At 53.8% G+C, this 22,090-nt stretch overlaps 3 protein-coding genes across 6 annotated transcripts; 2 read left to right on the forward strand and 1 right to left on the reverse strand.

Annotated features, from left to right (window-relative positions):
• Nucleotides 1–22: 22 nt before the first annotated feature.
• Nucleotides 23–6,690, forward strand: LOC117642729 (phosphatidylinositol 5-phosphate 4-kinase type-2 alpha). 3 transcript variants are annotated; one of them, XM_034381342.1, is made up of 11 exons: nucleotides 23–149; nucleotides 246–489; nucleotides 1,023–1,120; nucleotides 1,213–1,323; nucleotides 1,849–2,019; nucleotides 2,470–2,608; nucleotides 2,710–2,840; nucleotides 2,922–3,090; nucleotides 3,167–3,339; nucleotides 3,423–3,568; nucleotides 3,653–6,690. In XM_034381342.1, exons 2-11 carry the CDS (start codon nucleotides 355–357, stop codon nucleotides 3,838–3,840), a joined length of 1,461 nt encoding a protein of 486 aa, XP_034237233.1. In that variant the 5' UTR covers nucleotides 23–149; nucleotides 246–354; the 3' UTR covers nucleotides 3,841–6,690. The 3 variants fall into 3 exon arrangements, with proteins under 3 accessions (XP_034237233.1, XP_034237147.1, XP_034237318.1); XM_034381256.1 differs by having other exon boundaries at nucleotides 56–489; XM_034381427.1 differs by lacking the exon at nucleotides 1,849–2,019 and having other exon boundaries at nucleotides 56–489.
• Nucleotides 6,691–6,871: 181 nt separating this feature from the next.
• On the forward strand, nucleotides 6,872–9,695 carry LOC117642303. 2 transcript variants are annotated; one of them, XR_004587554.1, is made up of 3 exons: nucleotides 6,872–7,149; nucleotides 7,235–7,639; nucleotides 9,288–9,695. XR_004587554.1 is itself a non-coding variant. In XM_034380375.1 (2 exons), the coding sequence occupies exons 1-2, from the start codon at nucleotides 6,928–6,930 to the stop codon at nucleotides 7,586–7,588; spliced, it is 576 nt and encodes a 191-aa protein (XP_034236266.1). In that variant the 5' UTR covers nucleotides 6,872–6,927; the 3' UTR covers nucleotides 7,589–7,868. The 2 variants fall into 2 exon arrangements, 1 of the variants encoding a protein (XP_034236266.1); XM_034380375.1 differs by lacking the exon at nucleotides 9,288–9,695 and having other exon boundaries at nucleotides 7,235–7,868.
• On the reverse strand, nucleotides 7,984–21,328 carry LOC117643301. Its single transcript, XM_034382129.1, has 5 exons — nucleotides 21,312–21,328; nucleotides 9,227–9,383; nucleotides 8,870–9,081; nucleotides 8,706–8,792; nucleotides 7,984–8,626 (listed from the first exon to the last, which is right to left on the reverse strand). The coding sequence occupies exons 1-5, from the start codon at nucleotides 21,326–21,328 to the stop codon at nucleotides 8,302–8,304; spliced, it is 798 nt and encodes a 265-aa protein (XP_034238020.1). The 3' UTR covers nucleotides 7,984–8,301.
• Between the last annotated feature and the right edge of the window lie 762 nt (nucleotides 21,329–22,090).

A 22,090-nucleotide genomic window follows, 5' to 3' on the forward strand; every position in this document is an offset into this window, starting at 1 on the left:
GGGAGGGCGTGTTCACTTGCCCAAGTGGTCCAGCGGTCAGTCGTCAGTCGTCGCGAGGCCGGCTGAATACACGAACACACCTTACTCACGACCAACTGGATCAGTTATCAGCTGCCTGCCTCTCCTAGCTGTTGAAAACTTTCTTGCCCGTGATTATTTTCTGCTTTTCGTTTGCGTCGTAGTTTGAAAGTGGTCTGCATCTTTGGCAACTAGTTCTAATCAACGTCGCAACCCCCTATCAACAGTTCAACGACGCCCTTTGGCTGCTAAATGGGGGTCTTTGTCGCATCTGAAGCCTAACGATAGGCTGCTGCCGCTGTATTTTGCATCGTTCGGCCTAAAACTTGTTCTGCAATGAGTCTGCCAACGACCCAAGGAGCTTTGAGCAAGCTCAAAAAGAAACATTTTCGAGTTAAACATCAAAAAGTAAAGTTATTCCGAGCCAATGAGCCTCTCCTTTCCGTCTTCATGTGGGGAGTCAACCACACAGTAAGTCATCACGAACCTTCAAAGTATAAGTTGGGGTTATCTGCCTTGTTGTTATTAATCACACAACCAGCAGAAGTTATATATTCTGCAGCTGCGCCAAGTTATTGGAGGCAAATATTCATTGTCACTTGCACGACGTCCCCCTGTCTCTACTTATCTTGCATTTGCTTTTCCTCATTAGTTATGGTTATTCCCATTCCATTCAAATCAATTTGTCATTACCTGTCACACAAAAGACATAGATTTCAACCTCTATTTTGACTCTTTGGCCTTCAATTCAGTCTTTTTTGTCACTTTTCACTCTTGTGCCTCCATCCTGTTAAGACATGGAAGTATGTGACATCTGGCTTTCAGGGCAACTTATCATTGATTGATAGATTGATTGATTCATTCATTTATTCATTCAAATTGAAGTGCTATAAATGTCTGATTTTCTTATCTTATTACTTTACTCCTTGTTTTCTGCAAATGTTGTGTATTTTGTTTATTCTTACTTCACTTCCCAAATTAAATGCCTTTTCTTTCTGTTTCAGATCAATGAATTGAGCCACATGACAATTCCTGTCATGCTTTTGCCAGATGACTTCAAGGCTTATTCTAAGCTCAAAGTTGATAATCATCTTTTCAACAAGTCAGTATTTTTCAAAATATTGTCACCTTAACATCAAAAAGAATTCCATTTGAATTTCATGATGCAATGTCTGATGCATAAATCATTTTTAGGGAAAATATGCCCAGCCACTTCAAAGTCAAAGAATACTGCCCTCTAGTTTTTCGCAACTTGCGTGAGCGCTTTGGTGTTGATGACATTGACTACAAGGAATCAATGACGAGGCAAGTAACAATTTTCTGTCATAAAGTTTATCTATAGCTTGAGGATGTAGATAATTTTCTTATCTTTGTCATTTCCTGTGTTTTACAAGCACCTGTCGAGTAATATTATCTTATTGTAAAGTTGTCTTACTTCGTAGCTGCACAGGCTTCTAAGCATTCTTCTTAAACAAATTATTTATACCATGCATGCAGTGCTTATTATATGTTCACAACAACATTGCTACGAACAGCTACACTTACTTTGAAGAAATAACAGATCTATTATTTCAGAAACAAAAGAATTCAACAAAAACATACTTGTTTCTCATTAGGTGTAACTTCTTTTTCATTTATTATCAAGTTAGATTTTGTGATTTGAGACCAAGGTGTATGTTGCACAGCACAACTCATCCGCATTGTGAATTTTGACTTTCTTAGTTTCCTTTTCTTAATGTTCCTTTCATTTGATAACTAGTTTAAAAAAAAAAAAGATAAAATGATATTGTCTTCCCTCAACTTAGTGAACAAATTCTGGGTTGTGGTTAGGACCCAACGCTATCAAATGTGGCGAAGAGCACAGCCTGACGACAGTTGGCATGAATCGCCTCATGGGTTGCACCGTTCTTTCACTCTTCCTGCTCACCCCACCTACCATGATGATGGTACATCCCCACGTATCTCTGGTTACAGTCAGAAGTTACGACAAAAGCGCATGAGGTCAGTCATTGGGTGCCAGGGTGTGACAAGCGTGGTTTGTTTTGTCATGAGCTGTTATACTGTTCCGTGCTTTGAAGCATTGTGCTTTTGCATCATTCTCTGTATTATATGGTTGTCTTATTTGTGTTGTAGCTGTATTAACGCTCAATGTGTGGGTTGTTTTAAGGTTTACAATATATGTTTCATTCCAGCCCACAGGAAATTGTGGACCATATCTAGGTTTCATTGTGCATTGCATTGCTAATCACATTCTGAGAGGGTTAACTGGTTTTCTGTCATGCAAATGTCCTGGCCTTTTTGTGATCTCAATGGCTTCTTGTTGTGTTCCTAATCTGTCATTTAATGCCACCCCAGAAACTAACAAACTCCCTGTTTGTGTGTTTGAGAGAGTCAATGCTAACTTGAAATGTTAACTAATAGTTACAACCGTGTGCTGTATGTTGATTTCAGGTCTCAACCAGTAACTATGGATAACCCAGGGAAATCGGGTGCTAAGTTTTACCAATCCTATGATCGCTTGTTTATTTTGAAGAGTCTCACCAGTGAAGAAGTTGAGAGAATGCACTCGTTTTTGAAAGACTATCATCCAGTGAGTACATTCATTTAACCCTGTGCATGTAGTTCCAGCTTATTTGAGGGAAGACATTACCTTAACTCGGAGGAACATAAACGTTTCGTTTTCTGTTTCAGTATATTGTTGAAAGACATGGGAAAACACTTTTGCCTCAATATTTAGGCATGTATCGTATTACAGTAGATGGTGTGGAACATTATTTGGTTGCAATGAGAAATGTTTTCAGCAATCATCTTCAAATTCATAGGTAATTTAGGCCTCCATGTTTTAAATATTAATTCTTTTATCTCTCCTTTCTTGTGAATCTTAAAATTAATTTTGTTTGCAGAAAATTTGATTTGAAAGGATCTACAGTTGACCGAGAGGCCTCTGATAAAGAAAAAGAGAAAGATCTTCCTACACTCAAAGACAATGACTTTGTGAAGGAAGGAAAGAAGATTTTTATTGGTGATGAGGCAAAAGATAAATTGATGGATACATTAACTGCAGATGTTGGCGTAAGTATTTTTCTTGTGTGTAGGGGAAAAGTCCCAATAAAGACTTTTGTATTAACCTGTATCTTAATATTTTCAGTTTTTAACTAAGCTTCACTTAATGGATTATTCTCTACTGCTTGGAATCCATGACTGCGCAAGGGCAGAGCAAGAAAACAGAGAAAGACAAGAGCAAGAAAGTGAGGAAAATGATGACAATGATGATGACAGTGATTCTGGTAGTGGACTTGAAAATCGAAATGTTGGAGATGGGTTAGTTGCATTTATTAGTACTAGTGAGGATCTAACCATAGTTGCCCAGGGCTTGTAGTTCACTTATATTTTTTATGTTCTAGTCGATACAGTTACTGGGGCGGCGGTGGCATTTCTACTCCCCCAGATTCTCCACATGCCGCTGCACAGTTTATGAGAGAGTCAAGCCTTCAGTATGATGGTTGCATTGTACCTGAACTTGACATCTATGCCATTCCTAGCTCTGAAGGTATGTCTCATTCTTACCTATAAGAGGGAAAACTTTATCAATAGCTCAATTTCACTAATGTAATTGTTTTTCTTGTCATTTTAGGAGCACTAATCAAAGAAATATACTTCTTGGCTTTAATTGATGTCCTAACACATTATGGTGTAAAGAAACAAGCTGCTAAAGCCGCCAAAAGTGTGAAATATGGTTCAAATGTGGATGGTATATCAACCTGTGATCCTGAGGTTTATGGGAGACGTTTCCTAGAGTTCCTCAGCAAAGCTATCGAGTAAATGCTCTCATGATGTTATGGCCTAAGTTATGACTTATGACTGAGGGGAAAAGAATTGAGCAGATCGAAATTTGTAATAGATACCCAGTGCAGAAGGTGTTGGAAGGCATCATATCATTCTTTGATTTTTTACTTAATTTTCATGAGCAGAACATGGAGGCCTACATGTCATCACACCTAGTAGTTTTCTTTCCTCATTAATTTGTCAAATGGGAACGTGTACAATTCTGTTTGACTGTCGCCTGAGCCTTATGTCTGAAATATTTCAGCTGAGTTCAGGATGATCCTTTCTAATAATTTCATTGTGAAGAATTCCCCCTTTGCTTGGAAAAATTTCTTAAATGTTTCCTAAAGTGGCTTATGTTTTTCCATTTTTTTTTGTACTATTGAGTTGGATTTGACATGCTCCCATTTGACTCCTTTTTCTACTTTGCAATTAATCTATGTGGGAAAGAGAGAAACCACTGGTAAGAAGCTTTCACCAAATATTCCGTTTCTCCACATCACTTCATGGTCGCATTTTCTACAGATCTTTTCTACAAGTGTTCAATTATTATCTTATTCATTAAATATTTCTGTTATTTTTTTCTGACTAAATGAGGTAGAGATTTAAAATTTATGGTGGCCACTTAAAATTAATTTATTCCTTTGGTGAATATATTCTTCCTTGGTGTCACAGTGAAGGGTTAATCCTTCGTTTGTCAAAAGTTGTAAGCCTTTTTTTCGTAAGATTCTGGAAGTGGAATTTGCTCATATGTATGAAGTGTTTGCATTATATCATTTACATCTAAGCATTATGACGCACATTTTACTCTCACTTAGTTTGGGGGTCTTGTACTGTATTTAATAGGTGTGAATCATCACTTTGAAGCAAGTCTGCTTCTTCTCTTGTTCAAATATCCTCTGCTTTATCAATGTTATATTAATAATGTGCAATATCTGTGCGACAGGCGTCTTTTCTTGTTCCTTTTTAGTCTTCTGTTTTTGTTTGTTTGTTATATTTCTCTGCAGTCCTTACATCTCTTTAGTTAAACATTCTTGCCTGTTAGCAGTATATTCATAAATTAAATAGGCAGCAAGAATGCAACTCACTCTTTTACTAGCAGGTATGTCTTTAAAGGAGTGGTAAAAGTATTAATTTTAGCTGTGTGAATATCAGGTAACATGTAAGTGTTTGTCATGTCCAAGCTCAATCAGTTTTATTATTGTTAATATAATTATGTAGTTGAATGTTTTGTTTCTTCATGCCAAATTACTATTAAGTATTTTATTTTGTTAATGGTATGTGTTTTTTCCCCCTTTTTGGCTTTTAAAGGCTTGTATAGATGCCCCTCCTGTATGTATCTCTTATTCTAGTCGTATATTGTTGCTCCGTTGAATTTGTTTGGTTTGGTCAGACACAATATAAGACTTATTTCTGAAGACTGGTTGAAAGTTCTTTTGAGTTTTGTGCATACCATGTATGCACCTGAGTAAACTCTTTCACAGCTAAGAGAATATGTTAAGTGTGTATGAGAGCCATGAAAATATATCATGTAAAACATGATGTTTAAGAAAATAGCCTGACTACTGTAGTCTGCTTTATAATTCTAGTGATTTTGTCATGGTCAAAGGCCAGTGTGCTGCTAATGAAGGTGAGACACATATATACATTAAAGTTTCTACTATTTGTGCATCAAATCAGTCTAAATGTTATTTTGTTAGCATCCACACTATGTTGGAGTTTTTAAAAGAATATCTTATTTGAAAAGCCATTATTTGTTTCACTTTATTCACAAGACTACACAAGATAAAATAATGTATCCCAAGTAAGAAATAAATATGCATTTGTTTTTTGTTTTAGACCAGAATCCATAAATTGGGCTAAGTATACCGCCTCTTTGAAAGATCATTTAATTACTGGTATGTGTATCTTCTGGTGCCAAATTATACCATTGGTGATGGGAACTCGCATTTTAGGGCTTTATGATCTCATAATGGGATAGTAGTGGATTGTGTGTCGCATGTGGATAATTTTGTTCATCTGCATTTCAAGATACATTTTAAGTTTTGAGATGTTGTAAAAGTCTCTTTTTTTTTGGGTATAGTTATGAGATGCTAAATGCATGTAAGCACCAATCACCTCAAATTTGCAGATCATACAAGGTCCTTTTGCTTTTAACATTTGCTCATGATGTGCCCTGTGTAATCTGGAATCATTTTTATAATGGTTTTGTCATAATATGGAGAGAGTGCATGTGTCTGTGTGATGTGCTGTATTGTGATGATTGAGAATCTTATTTGTGTTGGTTTGGTTTAAGTATTGATAAGAAACCTGTGACAGGACAGGCTTTTCGAGCTGGATTCTGAGGTTTTGACTTGGCTCTGTATTACGACTTTTTTTCTTAAGCTTACCTGTCATTGTTTTTCTTGGTGTCGTTTGGCCAGCCATAAAGCTCTCAACAATACTGTTATACTACCTGATTAAAACATTAGAGGTAGAAGAAAATGAAGATGTTAATACGCAGGATGATTTAGAGCCAGTGTTAGGTGCAACATTTTGTCAGTAAGTTGTATGAGATGTATGAATCAATTACATTCAGACGCTTATTTCCCATTGAAGGAAAACCTTCATTGTAACCCAATTCTTTAAAAAAAAATTTGTTCCATAGAAACTTACTTAATTCATTGAATGCGAAACATCCTCATTCATAGGCCCTGATTGTCATGATGTGAGTCAACGTCCTGCCTTTTGTCCGCATGCGCTTTTTAGAGGCGGAATGTAAACAATATTTTTTCCCATTTTTATATCTTTTTAACCTGTAACTCGCGCATTTTGTTGAAATTCAATAAATCAAAAGTTGCCCCGCAATTTGTTTCCTCCTTTCTACTTTACACTTGATCCACCTCCACCATGGCTCTGCCAAGGTGGTGGCCGCAAACAGGACGGGCACGCGTCTGATCTTCGCAGTGTACAGTGTACTGTACTCACGGAGCGCCCAGGCGATAGGAGTGCGCGCAGTCAAGTCGCAGGGGCGCAGTGCGGGGCCGTGCGGTGGAGCGGCGGAGTGGCCAGGTGCAGGACGGGCATGGTCAGCCCCGGCGCCTGATGCCCGCCGGCGTCCTGGAGGTCGCGGCCAAGGCCGTGGTGCTGCTGTTGCTCGCGCTGCTGGGCACTGCCACCAGCGCCGTCACCACCGTCACCACGAGCACGGCCAGCTCCGCTGCGGCCAACGCCAACCTCGGCTCCATCAACCTCCAGGGCGCCAGGAAGCCCGGCGACCAGCTGTTGTTCGAGTACAGGGTGACGAGGCGCGCCAAGCCCTTCAAGGTGCGTACAGTGTGAGCCTGCGCGTTCCGGGGCGAGGGCGCAAAGCGCCAACTTCTGTCTGAACTGCGTCGCGTCCTGAACACAGGTCATCACCGAGGCCGTGGTGTACCCCATGACGACGGGGCAGAAGCCGGGGGTCATCACGCTGATCGAGGTCCGCAGCCCCAAGCGGCGGCACGACGAGGTGCACATCAAGAGCGGCGGCGTGGGCGAGCGCTCCGCCACCATCCTCTTGAAGTCGGCGCGGGGCCGCGGCCTGGACGTCGTCGTCAACATCTTCGGCATCCCGGCCAACGCCAAGCCGACCTCTGCCTCGCCCGAGGCTGGCGATGCCGGGGACGCCACCGCGGACGGAGACGCCGCCGCGAGTGCCAGCCAGACCAGCACCAGCGGCGACGAGGGCGCGACCACGACGGCCGCCGCGGACGCAGAGCGCTGAGACGACCGCGTCAAATCTCTCCAGAAAATCGACTGGAGTCCCACATCCCAGGTGACCCCAACACCCCGAGTGTTATCGAAAGCGCGCCGCTCCTGCAGTCCAGGAGGAGGTGGGGGTGGGGGACAAGAGACGGGACACCGATCTGGTGATGTACAGTGACGTAGGGCTGTAGTGTCTGGTGGTCTCTGACTACTTGATTCAACGCCACGCTGTAGGCTGCGAGTGCTGCACTTGTCGCTGCCACGCCTGGCCACCGCACGTAAACCTTCGACATTTAGTTAGCGTCTTACCCTCTTTATCGACGAAGCTGTTGCTGCGATTGGTGCATGGTGAAACGCGAGTGTCGTCCTGGATGCTAGATAGGGTTAAATTAAACTGAATTATTTGCGCCTCCCTAATGGTTTACAAAAACTTATTTTAATTCTTAAAAACAATTCAAAAAACTTTTTTTTCATTAACACAGTGTTTTTTACACTCTATCGCAAAACAGAAACGTAGAAACATACGAACTAGTTAACAAATTGAGAATTGAGGACAACGAATGACCTACCCCTTTGACACAAACTTTTTTCGAACCCAGGACGAATCGAACCCGTTTTCTATGTATAGCTTAGCTTCTGGCTAGATGGGTGTGCCAAGCGTGGATTGTCGTAACTGGCGCAGCATCGCAAAGCCTGTTGCGGCAAGACACGCTCTGGCGCACACCTGCTTTGTTATTTAGTCTGCAGTCCTGGCAGTGCCTTCAAGGCGGCCGGATTCTCCATCATGTCAGCCGCGCGCCTCTTGCTGCTCTGGTTGCGGTTGGCGACGTACTCCGCGTAGCTGAGGTAGCCGTCGTTGTCCGCGTCGTCTTCGCGCAGCACCTCGTCAATCAGTTCGATGTAGTACTCTATCGGCGTGGGGTGCTTGGCCTGCTCCTGGACCGAATTTTCTTCTTGGTCTTCGTGCTCCCCGTGGTCGTGGTCCTCGGCTGTGTGCATGATGGCTCGCAGTAGTTCCAAGCCGTCCAGTTTCGTGTTCTGGTCCGAATCGTGCGCCCTGCAACACCACAGAGCGTAAGGGCGTCTCCGAACCACCGCCTGCGATCGTGACAGCACCCTGACCGCGCGGAGCTTACTTGAAGTAGTGGAACTGCAGCTCCTCCGGCGACATGCTGTCGAGCGCCTCGTCGGTCACCCAGTCACCCAGGTCTTCCCGGATGTGTCTGAAATTCGATCCAAAAAAAGGCGGTTTTAGTGGACAAACCCCCCGGTGGCGGCAAGTGGGGGCATCGCGACGTACTCCTTGTCCTGCAGCAGCATCTCGTCCTGGGTGATCTTGGTGTGCTGCTCGGGCCGCGGCTGGTAGTGCTGGTGCTTGATGACCTCCCCGCGCGGGTGGTGCGGGCCGCGCATGCCGCACGCCGAGGACGGCCACAACACGAGCACCACGACGGCCGTCACCGCGGCCACGAGCAGCGGCGACGGCAGCGGCCCCGGCAGGTGGCGGTAGCGCTGCAGCACGACAAGACAGTGTGGTCAACAACCGTGCGCTTCCGCTGGAATTTTTATTTTGAATCAATGCAACTTTGAACGCAGAGTTTTTTTTTCCATAGGTCGAGTTCCACTGATTTACTGTACTTTTCCGTTCCACGCTCACCTGCACCTGCTTTGCGTCGGGGCACTGCTCTCGCTCCGTCCGCGGACTCGGCGGCGGGCAGTCGGCGGCATCGTCCGGGCGGAGGCCGTGGAGGCCGTGGAGGCACTCCCAGGACCTCTCCGGCGGGACGACCCGGGCGTACGCGGCGCCCTCCACGCTGCCAACAACAAGTCGAGCAAGAAGTGCACAAAGTGTCCAGTGTGGTTCGGCCAACCTGTCCGCCGCGACAGCGTTCCTTCCTTTCCCTTCGCGCTGCCGAGGCTGCCGAGGGAGAGAGAGGGAGAGGGCCGGTCCATTGTCTCGAGTCACCATATGGCGGCCCGGCCACCCTCTGGAGGGGGAGGGAGGGGGGCACCGCGACACGCCTCCAGCGGACAAAAAGCGCGACAAATAGACTGTAATAACACACCTCGGCCGCGGTCCTCGCGGATTCCGGGCCACTCGATCGACCCCCTGCGGCGAGGCTAGCGAGGCCAGCCCCGCCAGCCCCGCCAGCGCGTGCAGCCAGCCGAGTGCCGCGGGGGAGGCGCGACGCTGCGACGCGCAGATGCGTGCGGCAGGCTGATTGCTGCGTCGACACTCCGTCTCTCTCGCACTCATCGGGTGGTCGCGCGGGTGCGAGAGAGACAAATCGACGAGCCTGCTGCCTGATGCGCGTCTTCGGGGGACACGCAGTGAGTGGCTCTCCGGCCAGAAGGACATGCAGAGCGAGCAGAGCGAGCAGAACTGCGGGCAGTTTGCAGCTGTCGGACTCGACTTCATGCTAATTTGGCAAAAGATTTTGCGAAAAAATTATTGGTTGACTACACTTTTAAACGACGAGCGATGTGTGTTTACGAAGACGGTTCCGCAAAGTCTCCGAAGAAAAACCCGCGAAGAAAGTGAAATTACGATACGCTTGACGATTATTGCACGAATAAGTTAAAAGAAAATTTTAAATTGAAATGTTTGAATTGCAGTTTGCATGTTCGGCGGGCGCTCGGTGGCTGGGGCTAAGGTGGAGCTGGGGCTGAGTTTTAAGGCCGACGGCCGACGCGGTGCTGGTGAGCGGGTTGCCTATGCTCGACTCGGCGGGCGCACAGTGCGGTGGAGTCGGTGGAGCATGGCCCGCTAGGCCAGCGGTTCTCAACCTTTCTCGGCTCGCGACCCCAAATTTGTAGCCAAAAATTTCCGCGACCCCCAGGAAAAGTTTCACGACCCCACGGGACCCCTCCTTTAGCATGCCACTGCGTCTGATCCGAGGCGGGCATTTTGCTCCCTCAACGGGCAATTGGTCTTTGGACTTTCCTTTAGCATGCCTCTGTTACGGAGTGCGATTATCAGTCTTAGTTTGGGGGCAGTATTGTCTCAAAGTTGGCCAAAACGCTCAGAAATGTCTTTGAAAAATCATGTTTTGGGTCGATTTTAAGCAGCCACTGCGTCTGATCCGAGCCGGGCATTTTGCTCCCTCAACGGGCAATTGTTCTTTGGACCTTCCTTTAGCATGCCTCTGTTACGGAATGCGATTATCAGTCTTAGTTTGGGAGCAGTATTGTCTCAAAGTTGACCAAAACAGTCACAACGGTTTTTCAAAGACATTTCTGAGCGTTTCGGCCAACTTTGAGACAATACTGCTCCCAAACTAAGACTGATAATCACACTCCGTAACAAAGGCATGCTAAAGGAAGGTCCAAAGACCAATTGCCCGTTGAAGGAGGACGAAATACCGCCTCGGGTCAGACGCAGTGGCTGCTTAAAATCGGCCCAAAACACGATTTTTCAAAGACATTTCTGACCGTTTTGGTAAACTTTGAGACAATACTGCTCCCAAACTAAGACTGATAATCACACTCCGTAACAAAGGCATGCTAAAGGAAGGTCCAAAGACCAATTGCCCGTTGAAGGAGGACGAAATACCGCCTCGGGTCAGACGCAGTGGCTGCTTAAAATCGGCCCAAAACACGATTTTTCAAAGACATTTCTGACCGTTTTGGTAAACTTTGAGACAATACTGCTCCCAAACTAAGACTGATAATCACACTCCGTAACAAAGGCATGCTAAAGGAAGGTCCAAAGACCAATTGCCCGTTGAGGGAGCAAAATGCCCGCCTCGGATCAGACGCAGTGGCTGCTTAAAATCGGCCCAAAACACGACCCCAGCTACCTCGCCGCGACCCCTTAAAATTTTTTCGCGACCCCACTTGGGGTCGCGACCCTAAGGTTGAGAACCACTGCGCTAGGCTGAGTGCGCTGAAGACCCGTCGCCTCGCCTCCAAATTAGAAAATAGGAAACCATTGACAACTTCCCCACACTGTACGTATGGAAAGAAACTGCGTTGCCCTTGTTCTGCGTGTTGCAGCCAAACTCAGTGTTTGTAATCAATTTTTGAGAGAATTGGCTGCATTTTAAATTTTCTTCTTTCGAACACGAATGAAATCGGATTTAATTAGTTTTCTGTTGTTCCTGAATCAAACTAAACTTATCCTAGGGTTTGTCGCGCTTTCAAAAACCGAAAAAAAAAGAAAGTAATACTAAAAGCGCCACAGGTCAATACATCCCCCACAAAAGAAGAAAGCGGCGAGCAGGCCGTGCTGCTGGCGCTGCTGGCGTCCCGGACGCATGCCGCACCGCACGGCGCCTCGCCGCACAGCGGGCCGACGCACCGCGCCAGCACCGCGCACCGCGCACCGCCACTCAAAGGGAATAATCAGATCAAAATCAAATCACGGCCCGGTGCCCGGCCATGCCCGGCCGGCTGGTTGACTCGAAAAATCCACGCCGGCAGTGAAACGATGATGATGGATTTATTTGGCTTCTCCATTCACTGCTCGTGTGTGTGTGTGTGCGTGTGTGTGACTGTGTGTGTGCGACACGCGTGCGGGGTGACTCTGGTGACCGCAGCGCGTGCCGCCGTGGCGCCGGCACGTGCCCTGGCCTTCCCTCGCATTGTTTGCCTATCACAGCCTACTCGACGGACTCGATGGCGCGCACAGTGCAGCATCACTTGGCGCCCCGAGCCGCACCCTGCCCTCCCACATCCTCACCGTGTCCGTGACGCGCTTCGAGAAGGCGAGCGCCAGGAGGGCAACACGGCAAGACCCCATTTCGCAAATATCCCGCGGCCGCAGTTTTCGGCAGGCCCAGTCTCGTCACTGTCACGATCAACCTGCCTCTTTGCTCCTCCCATCAAATACAAGACGTTCGTCCGGGGAAAAAAAATCATAAAAAAATGGTCTGAGACAAAATAAGAATTTGGCTAAAAGCCTGCGAGGCGGGGCGAAGGTGGCCCGCCGTTGATGGCATCTCATCTCATTCCGGATGTCAGCGCCCGAGGACTCGGCACGCCCCGCCCCGCCCCGCCCTCACCGAGGCCGCGCCTCACATGAGCAGGGCGCGGTGCCGTGGCGGCGCGGCGTCGCACACAACGCTTTACACTTGTCTAAACCGATTTCTCGACGCCGCGACGCCGCGCTGATGGCCCCATCTATTGAAGAAGAAAAGGACCTCCTTCTCCTTCCCGGCAAGGACCAAGGACGAGGAGGGCACGGCGGCGCGGTGAGTCGGCGGCCCAAAAAGCTTTTCGTTCGGGATGCCTCGCCGCCCCGCGCCGCCCCGCACCCTCCGCCCCGCCTTGCACGTTTATTCGTCGGAGAGGCGCCGTGCCGCCATGACGCCGTGCCGCCATCGCCGTGGCCTCGCGGCGCCCTCTGACGCGGCACCGCGGCGCTACATAAATATTTTCTATAAAATAGTGAAACAGCTTTTAGCACTGCGGGCCGGGCGAAAGCGGGCGAGAGCGTAGCCCGGCGTAGCCCGAGGGGGCGGGCGGCGAGAGCACGCCAAGAGCACGGCGACGACGGCGCCAGGCCAGGGCTTTGCTGCCGCGCTGGTGCACCTCACCTCCGCGCCCCGCCGTGCCTCCGCTCTCCGCGCTCCACGCCCGGGGCAGGGCAGACGTCTTAAGAGAAAGAAACTGGAATGCGGGCAAAATGCTTTATGAGTGTGCATGTGGCATAAGGCGAGGGCTCCGTCGGGCTCCGCGGACGATCAAAGGATGCCGTGCGTTCTGACGGCCCGACGGCAGGGACGGCGGTGAAAGCGGCATGACGCAGACGCCGTAGCCGCGCCGCTCCGAGGGGATTTGCATATTTCATTATCCGCCAAAATAAGAGGTAATGTGCGGAGCTGACTGTTTACTTGGGCGAGGCTGTCGTTCCTCCGCTGTCTCTGTCGCACTCATGGGGCGCCCCGTAAGGGTGCGACAGAGACAGAGCGATGGAAGGACGCCTCGGAATCGGCGAGCAGGCCGAGCAAGCGGCGTTCCTCGCGAATGGCGTCGCCGCCCTGCACTGCGAGATTCCGCGAATAGCGGACTGATTCCGAGAGTCGTTTTCGTCGCTCTGGCCCTTCCCGCACTCATGGCGCGTCGCGAACAGGTGCGAGCGAGACAGGGCGACGAAAACGACTCTCGGCATCAGTCCACAACGAGGACACCTCGTCTCGAGCGTGCCTCCAGTTCGGTGGTTGGAAGCACCAGCGGGGCTCGCGGTAGGTAAGACCATTCCACGTGTGGGCCTGGCGGGGGCCTGCACCGCTGTGGCGCTGTGGCTGCGACACGCCGCACGCTCGGTGAGGTGGGCGGGGAGGGGTGGGGGCGGGCGCAATCTGATACCGCGCTGCGGGCTGCGCGACACACTGGCAAGGCCAAGCTGTGCGGCAAGTGCAGTGCAGTCCAGCGAGTCCGCCGCCAGGCCCAGGCCAGGCCGGCCGCAGCGCGCTCGCTACAGCACCATGCAGGCTGGGCAGCACAGGCGGTGCGCCGCGGGGGGCGGGGTGGCGCGGGGAGGCGCCGCGCGGCCCGGGGCGTTCTCGGGGCGTTCTTGGGGCGTGCCCGGGGCGGTGTGCGACGCACGCCGCCTACATCACGGCAAGATATGTCGACAACAAGATGACCGCGGGGCTGGCGTTGAAACGCGTTGGAAACCCGGGCGCGACCTTCGTGTGTGTGAGGATGATGGGCTCGCGGATCTCGATTGATTGTGACCACCGCGTTCTCCCCCAACCACCACCACCACCGCCACGCCCCGCTGCTACAAGTTGAGGGCAAGTGAGTGCAGGCCGCGCGTGGCTGCGTCCTCGCGGTCCTCGCTGCTGGACGCCCTGCCCGGCCGCCTGCCTGCCGCCCCCGCTGGCGGCCTCCCCCATCGCCACCCCCGCGAGGCGCCCTGCCCGCACCGCCCCGCCGCCCCGCCCCCCAACTGCTACCCTCGGAGCAGTCTGTTCATTTGGTTTGACATCAAAGTCGCAGCTCGGGCTGGTGGGGGGGGCGGGGCGGGCGGGGCCGTCCGGCCAGGGCCGCCAGGGCCGCCAGGGCCGGCAGCAGCGAGCGTCCTTCTGTCTCGTCTTTTGGCAAGACGAGTCGGCGACGGAAGACGTCGTGGCCCTCAGCCCGGCGCGGCGTAGCGTAGCGCGCCACTCAAACCAAATGGAGAGCTCATCTCAAATGACAGCGCGGTGCTGCGCCGGGCTGCCGGGCTGGCGGCCCGCGGCCCGCAAAGGGAAGGCACCGCGCTCCGCCCGGCTCCGCGATCGCTCCGGGGCTTTCCCCGGCTTTTCCCGTCTTGCGTCCCGGCCCAGGCGGCTCCCTCCTCGGGAGAAACACCACAGCAAAAAAGGGGTTTTCTTCGGCTGAGTGCCGAGGTGAAATAAGCCGCTTGTTCTGATTACCCTCTACGGAGCCGAGCCGGTCGCATGGGGCGAGCGGGGCGAGCCGGAGTCGAGTGGTGCTCCACGCTCTTATCTATTAGCCTCTGTATTTATTCAGATCACGGACATTATCGGTAATCTCCCCCAACCGCGGACACGGGCCACGGCGCGGGGGGAGGGGGGGAGTGCGTCTCGCAGTGCGGCGGCATCCTAGAATCACTAATCCCCGTACAACATGTGTGATTAATGCAGTGCCGGTGCAGGGCATGCAGGGAGGCGCGGTCCACCCCCGTGCGGCACCATCGGCACCAGGGGTGCAAGGAGACACCGCGCGGCACGGCGCGGCACGGCGAGGCGCCCCGGGGAGGGAGGGGTAGGGGGAGGCGTGATGGGCACTTGTCAACGTTAGTTTCAATCACTAGGCCGGAACGGGGGAGCGAGAGAGACAAGTGCATGAATTGGTGGCTACATGTGCAGCATGGCAAACAGCTGACACTCGAGGGCGCGCGATGACGAAGGGGATGCAAGTGGGCAGGACAGCGGCAGGACAGCGGCAGGACTCGGGGTAGGGGGCGACGACCTTGGCAAGCCTTGGCCGGCTGCGACCGAATCCGAGGCGAATATTCAAATGCGGCTTGTCGTGTCGATGACCGCGCCAAACGCTCAGAGTGACGTCACCTCAAGAGCGACACGTTGAGAGCAGTGAAAGTCACTTCGTTCAAAAAGTAAATGGGTTGCTGCTGCAAAGGCCATTCACTCCACACGTGCAGGTATAAAAGCAGAGACCAGAGCCTCCAAGACTGCTGGCCTCAGGCCGAGCCTCAGGCTGACCCCAGGCGCCAAGCCCACTGCTCTCTGCCCAGCGCGCAGGTCTTCCTCTGTTTGTTTACATTCGGCGACATAACCTCTGCGGCCCACAGCGCGCCCAGCCAAGTCCCGCACCGCTGCGGCCTCGGCTGACGTGCCGACGGGGACGTGCCTCTCCCCGACGAGCCTTCCGCCCAGAAATACCCACAGCGGTGCTCGTCAAATGTGCACCCCAACCTCCACGAGTGTCGTGGCCGTCCCGTCGTCGGCGAGTACCGACGTGTTCGCCGGTGTTCGGGACCGCGGCGCGGCCAGCGGGATGTACGAGGCGGTGCGGGGCCGCGGGCGTGCTTACCTGAAGCCGGTGTGTGCTGCTTGCAAGGAAACCGGGCCGGCCGGACCGCGGAACTTTTAAAAGTGTGGACCAAGAGATGCGTCGTCTGCTAGCGGATGGGTCGCCGAGGGTGCGTTCAGTTGGCAGTGCCGTGGCAGGGACGGTGCGGCGGGGATGCTGCGGGGGGTGGGCCGGTGCGCCGGGACGCCCCGCCACTGAACGCGCCCCGGCCGAACGCCCCACAGTGGATCGATCCGAAGCCGAGCGGCGGCCGAACGCGGCCAGCGGGGACCCGAAGCCACCCGAAGCCGAAGGGGTGGGCGCGGGGCACAACGGCACAGCGGCGCAGCCTACAGGGCCTACAGCATCAACCACCCCCTAGGCCCGGCCCCGGTCCGCGGATGGCAGGCCGGGCTCGAGCTTGCGCCGCTCGCCGCGGGGCGCGTTGGTGGCGCTGGGGTCGCGCGGCGCCCAGAAAGCCTCGCGGCGGCGAGAGAAGCGAGGGTGGCCGCGCCGACAGAGGGCGCTGCGCTCGCCTCGCCTCTCGCCTGCCCGCTGCGAGGGCCGCGAGGCACAGGAGCGTGCGGCTGGGGGCGCCAGCGAGGGGCGCGATGGGCGGCAGCCTCGGAAAATAAATAAAAACAAAAAGGAACGCAAAGACGCGTCGAGAGGGGACGCATTTTAGGCGCATTTCCTGGATGTGCGGCCCGAGAATGGGGACCGGGGACGGATTGAAGGGAGGCCTTTCCGACGACGCCGAGTTTCCTCTTGGCAGTGTAGCGAGCATGGCCGCGCGGCGGTTGTAGGTTGTTATTGACGTGGCATGACGAGGGTGGTTGCTAACGCAGTCGCCAAGGTTGACATGTTTGATTGAGTTCGAAGGCGGGTGGAGTGATTTACCATTCGGCATCGGGTTCGCTGGTCCGCTCGTCGCGTCTGCCAGCCGCGGCCAACAGACTTCGCGCCGGCACCGTGGCTCGCCTGGGCTGGGCCTGGGCCGGGCCTGGGCCGTGGGTCGAGCTCGACCTGCCTCTCCCTCCGCATTAGCATAAGTGAGTTACAAAAACTCGGTGGCCGCGATGATCACAAGCTTCGGCCCGCCGCGGTGCCACGTCCGGCAAGACGAACCGGGTAATTATCGCGACGTGAAAAAATGATAAACAAATAATTGAATGGATTAACCGGGAACGGCGCGGGAAGCGACGCCACACCGCTTCCGCCATTGTGGCGAGCGACGGCCGAGGCGAGGGGCGTGGGCCTTGCGTTTAGTTCACCCTCGGTGGACGCCGACCTGGAGCGCGCGGCCTGCTGGAGCTAGGCCCGAGGCTGGAGCCGGGGCTGGAGCGGCTTGGAGGGGCCGGGAACGCCCCGCGTGGGGCCCTGCTTGGGGCGGCGGGGGTTCCGAGGCGCTGCGGGGCGCTGCTCTGTTTCCTCGCACACTCCGCCCCGCCCCGCTCCACCCCGCCTCGCCCCAACCCTCCTCGCCTCTCCCCGCCTGCCCCGCCCCGCCCCGTTCGTTGTGAATGAATCAATAAAAGCGGGTAGGCCCCACGGCGTGGTGCGGCGCGGAGCGCGAAGGCTGGAGCGAGGCTGGGGAGCAGCGCGCAGGTGGTCTCCATGGCGATGACGACCTCATACTCGCGAAATCGCATCAAAAGCCAAAATGCAGGAACACATCCGCTACGCCGTGCTCGCCGTGCCGCCGCCACTCCGCGCCCCGCAGCCCGGGCCGAACACGAACTGCGCAGTTCGCAACAGGGAGAGGCGCAGAGGCGGCGACAAAGGGAGAGAGAGACCGGAGAGGAGCGCGGCGAGGGGCGGCCAACTGACGCTTTGTGTGCGGCTGCGACTGCCGCCAGCCCGCCAGCCCGCCAGGACACCGCCAGGTCGTTTTCATCGAGGTAATCAGTTTACCAGCGAAATATTAAAGCAATTTGGTCTAACAGCTTTGTTTGAGGGACCACTCCACTCTCCACTCCGCTCCGCAGCGCTGGCCGGGCGGCCGGGCGAACGCCGTACCTGACTGTACTGCCCCACATCCGCGGCCCTGGACCTGTCCGAGGCCAAGCAGCAAGCGGGCACGGCACTGCGAGAGGGGAAAAGGCAAACAACCCGAAACGACGGCCTGCCGAGAGCGTGCCCCGACACAAAGGAAAACCGAAACGAAGCGAACCTGGCTGGCCGTGGCGGCGCCGCGTCGACGAACTAGTCCTCGATGGCCAGCTTCCGCGCGGCGCACCCTCCACCAGGATCAGGGAGATGATCGGCGTGCCGATGTCCCGGTGCTCGGCGTGCTCGGCCTAACCCGATTACCACCTGATGGCGGCAGTGAGATAAGTCATTACCGCGGGCCGGCCGTCGGCCAGGCCGCCGCGTCAACCCGCCGCGTCAACGCTCCGGCCCCGTTTAATATTCCGCGCCTCGCCCCCTCGCCCTCCTTGCAGCGCCACGCCCAGCCACGCCCAGCCCTGCGTCTCGATATCCCCCTTATTTCAGGCGAGTCTAACGAATTTACGGCGTCGTCGCTGCCGAGCTGCCGGAGCGCCACGGCGCGGCGCAACACCCGTTCGGCTCCAACGGGGCCGTGCCGCCGTGCCGCCGTGCCGCCACCATGACTGCTGCCAGCCGGCTGGGCGATCGGGGGCCGGGCCTTCCCGGAAGAGGCGAGCGGCGGCGCAGCGGGCTAACGGAGCGAGGAAGGCCGAGATCCGATTTTAAAGATCCGCACGATCCATGTCATGTGTGAAATTCGTGGGAATCCAGACGGCGCGCGCAGAATCTGCGCCAGTTCGAACGAAGCGCGGGCGGTAACTTGATCTCTGGTCCGGGGATATAAAAAAAACGGGGGAAAGACGTTGCCATAAATCCGATTGGGTTCAACTTTTTCTCTGATTGTTGCAATGAAAAATAACAAAGTTGATTCGGCGCGCCGCGAGTCCGCTGCACCGACGGAAGGGTGCTGGAGAAATGGCGGGGGCGGGGTGCGAAATGGCATTAGCGTTATGCGGTGATGACTTGAACCAGTTAATCTGACCTGAATTAGGGAGTCGAGAGCGGCCGCGCTGCGCTTACGCTGCGCTGTGCAGTCACTTCGAGACATGCTCCAGCCGTCGCAGATTGCATCAGACTCAAAATTAGGCGATAAACAGTACGAGTAACGGATTTGAAAACAAACAAGTCGTCATTTTCGAAATTTAATCGAAACCAGGGGTGTTTAAGTTCAGTTCAATTATTGGCCTTCAATAGAAAACAGCGATACACGAGTTTCGATAATTACAACATTCACGTTACCTTTATGTATAAAAATGCAAAAAGTCGGTTTAGCACCGGTAGAGTTAGAAACATAAAATCCAGCAATTTCAAATACGTAGAGTTTTGAGTGTGAGAAATTGCAACTCATAATAGTAATTTTTGCAGCCTCGCCGTTCTTCCTCCTCTGGCCCAGCTGGACAAGCTGGACCCGGCAAGGTCCGTTGCCATCGTCATTCCGTCGGGCGAATCAAACGTGCACTGCGTCTCCGCGGGTCCGGGGCCACCGTGGTTCAGGGCAGGGCAGGGCAGGGCAGGGCAGGGCAGGGCAGGGCAGGGCAGGGCAGGGCAGGGCAGGGCAGGGCAGGGCAGGGCACGGCAGGGCAGGGCCGAGGCCAGTCGGGGTGGGCAGGCGGGAAGGTCCCTCTCTGTTTCTTATTTTCGCAGCAGAAGCCAGAAGGGACGGGGAGGGGGGAGGCACCCGCCTCATCCGAAGCACCAGCCTCGGCCCTCGGCGGGGCGAGGCCTCGCGGAGGCCGTGGTGGAGGCCGTGGTGGAGGCCGTGGTGGAGGCCCACCCCAGCATCCACCCTTCCCATTTTCTTTTTCTCTGGCGGCGGCCATGGCGGTTGGGGCGTGGCACGGCGTGGCACGGCACGGCGAGCGACTAGTACAGTGGCCAGCCCGGCCAGCCCTGCCAGTCCCTGAAGGCGCCGCAGCAGCCCAGCCCTTTGTTTTGCCCGCGGGATGAGGAGGACGATGAGGATGTGCCAGATGAACCGGCCGGAAACTGGCGAACTTCTACCTCTGGGCCGCGCCGCCGATAGGGCTGCCTTGAGTCGACAACCCCGGCACCGGGTAGCCTCCGGTAACGACTAGAAACACCGGGTGGAAACACCTCCATCCGAGCGCGATCGTATGCGAAAGTAGATTTGAGACGCCTCCTCGCTAAGCCATCACGGCTCATGGAAGAGGAGGGTTAACCAGGGTTAACCCTCGACCCCATTGCGGTTCAATCGATTGAACCGAAATGAGTCAAGAATATCAAGAAGTAAGAGGTATCGGTAACGGGTAGCACCGACCGCCGCCTCTAAAAACCTCGGCCTTTAATTCACACCTGGTATTTTTTAAAAATTAGCGCCTGGTATTTAATTAAAATTAAAATCAAATTTGAAAAACAGAAAGCCGAAAGCTTTGCTGCTCGCTGCGCGCACAAAGCGAGAAAGCGAGAAAGCCCCTTCCCCATTTTGCGACTGCGGCGAGTCAGGCCTTTCCGTTATCGCACTTGAATAATTCCGTTTGAGTGTTGGACCGTCAAGTTTTCATTGAAACTCTCGCTCTCCTCACTAAAACGGCGCGGTGGGCGAGGACGACGAGGACGGCGAGGGTGGCGAGGGCGGCGAGGACGGTGAGGATGGCGAGGACTCTGGCAGCGCGGCGTCGAGCAATAAGCCGGCAACTATTTCCTCACTGCGTCGCCCCCGCCACGCCACGCCCACCCCGCCCCGCCCCACCCCACCCCGCCGCAGTCGATTCTCGCGGCGGTACCACCGCTCTGCTCCGCTCCGCTCTGCTCTCATCCTCTCTTTGCGAAAAGGGAGCGAGCGGGCGGAGTGACTTGGGCGAAACGGGGCGATGAATTACCCTGCGAGGCCCCGCGGCGAGGGGGAGGGGAGGGAGGGGGGAGGGGCTGGAACGGGGTGCGGAGCGGCGCTCGGCTCGACACAGCCCCGGCACAGGCCCCGCACAGCCCTTGTAATGTCAACCAGAAAAGTGACTTCTAATTGCCAAAGAGATGGCGTTTAATGAATTTTTAATAGAGCTGGCTTGCCGGCGGGCCCAGCGCGCTGGGCGGGGGCGGCGGGGGCGGCGGGGGCGTCGCTGGGGCCGCGGGTCGGGGTGGTGCGACGGGTGGGGGTGTGGGGACGGGGGTGGGTGCGGCACTGCACTGTAACCTGGGAGGGGTCATTTTGTGACACCTTCGTGGTGTACCACCGTTTGCCACCCTACCTGAGTTTCACACCCATAATCGAGGGTGTGAAGTCTCATCTGACCTTCAAAAGGTGCAAAAAAAGGTGGCAAAAGAAGCTGTTTGGCATTATGTGGGTGCACACTTATGCACCCATTCAAGGGCGCATACACACCCCATAAGTGAAGAACTCTCCCTCTAGGGGTGTGATTTGTCTACCCAAGAGGGTGTCCTTTCCCACCACGAAGGGTGTAAAAAGAAAGATTTGTTTGCGGTGGAAGGAGGTCTCCGCCCACCGGGACACCGCCTTCTGTCCTCACCTTCCATGCCTCAATGACCGAAAGCGCCGAAGCGCCGGCAGCCATGAGGAATCGAACCACGATCCTGTATACTCGTAGCGCGGACGCTTACCCCGAGACTACAGGACTTCCTGAGGGACCGCCGTGCCGCCACGCACACTTCTGAGCGCGCCCCCGCAGCTCCAGGTGCCCTCTGTGGGGTAAGGGCACACCCTTTAGGGATACATTTTACACCCACCCAGGCAACAACTTACACCTCATGGGGTGCGTATTCACTCCAGAAAGTGGCAATCTCCATTCAGTCCCTTTACAGCCCCTGCACACCTTTCCGCGGATGGATTTTACACCCCATCGCACCTCTGAAAAGTACAGAAACAGCACCCGTAGGAGGGCAAAAATGGGGTGCGTAAGTGCACCAGGAAGGTGAAGTCTTCTCCGGGCAGTGCGAGCTACCCTATTGGGTGTAGAACAGCACCTTTATGGAGGCACTCTGTATTTTGACCCCCCGCTTTTCTAACCCC

Source organism: Thrips palmi, unplaced genomic scaffold, assembly GCF_012932325.1.
Source record: "Thrips palmi isolate BJ-2018 unplaced genomic scaffold, TpBJ-2018v1 HiC_scaffold_1, whole genome shotgun sequence".
NCBI lineage: Eukaryota > Metazoa > Arthropoda > Insecta > Thysanoptera > Thripidae > Thrips > Thrips palmi.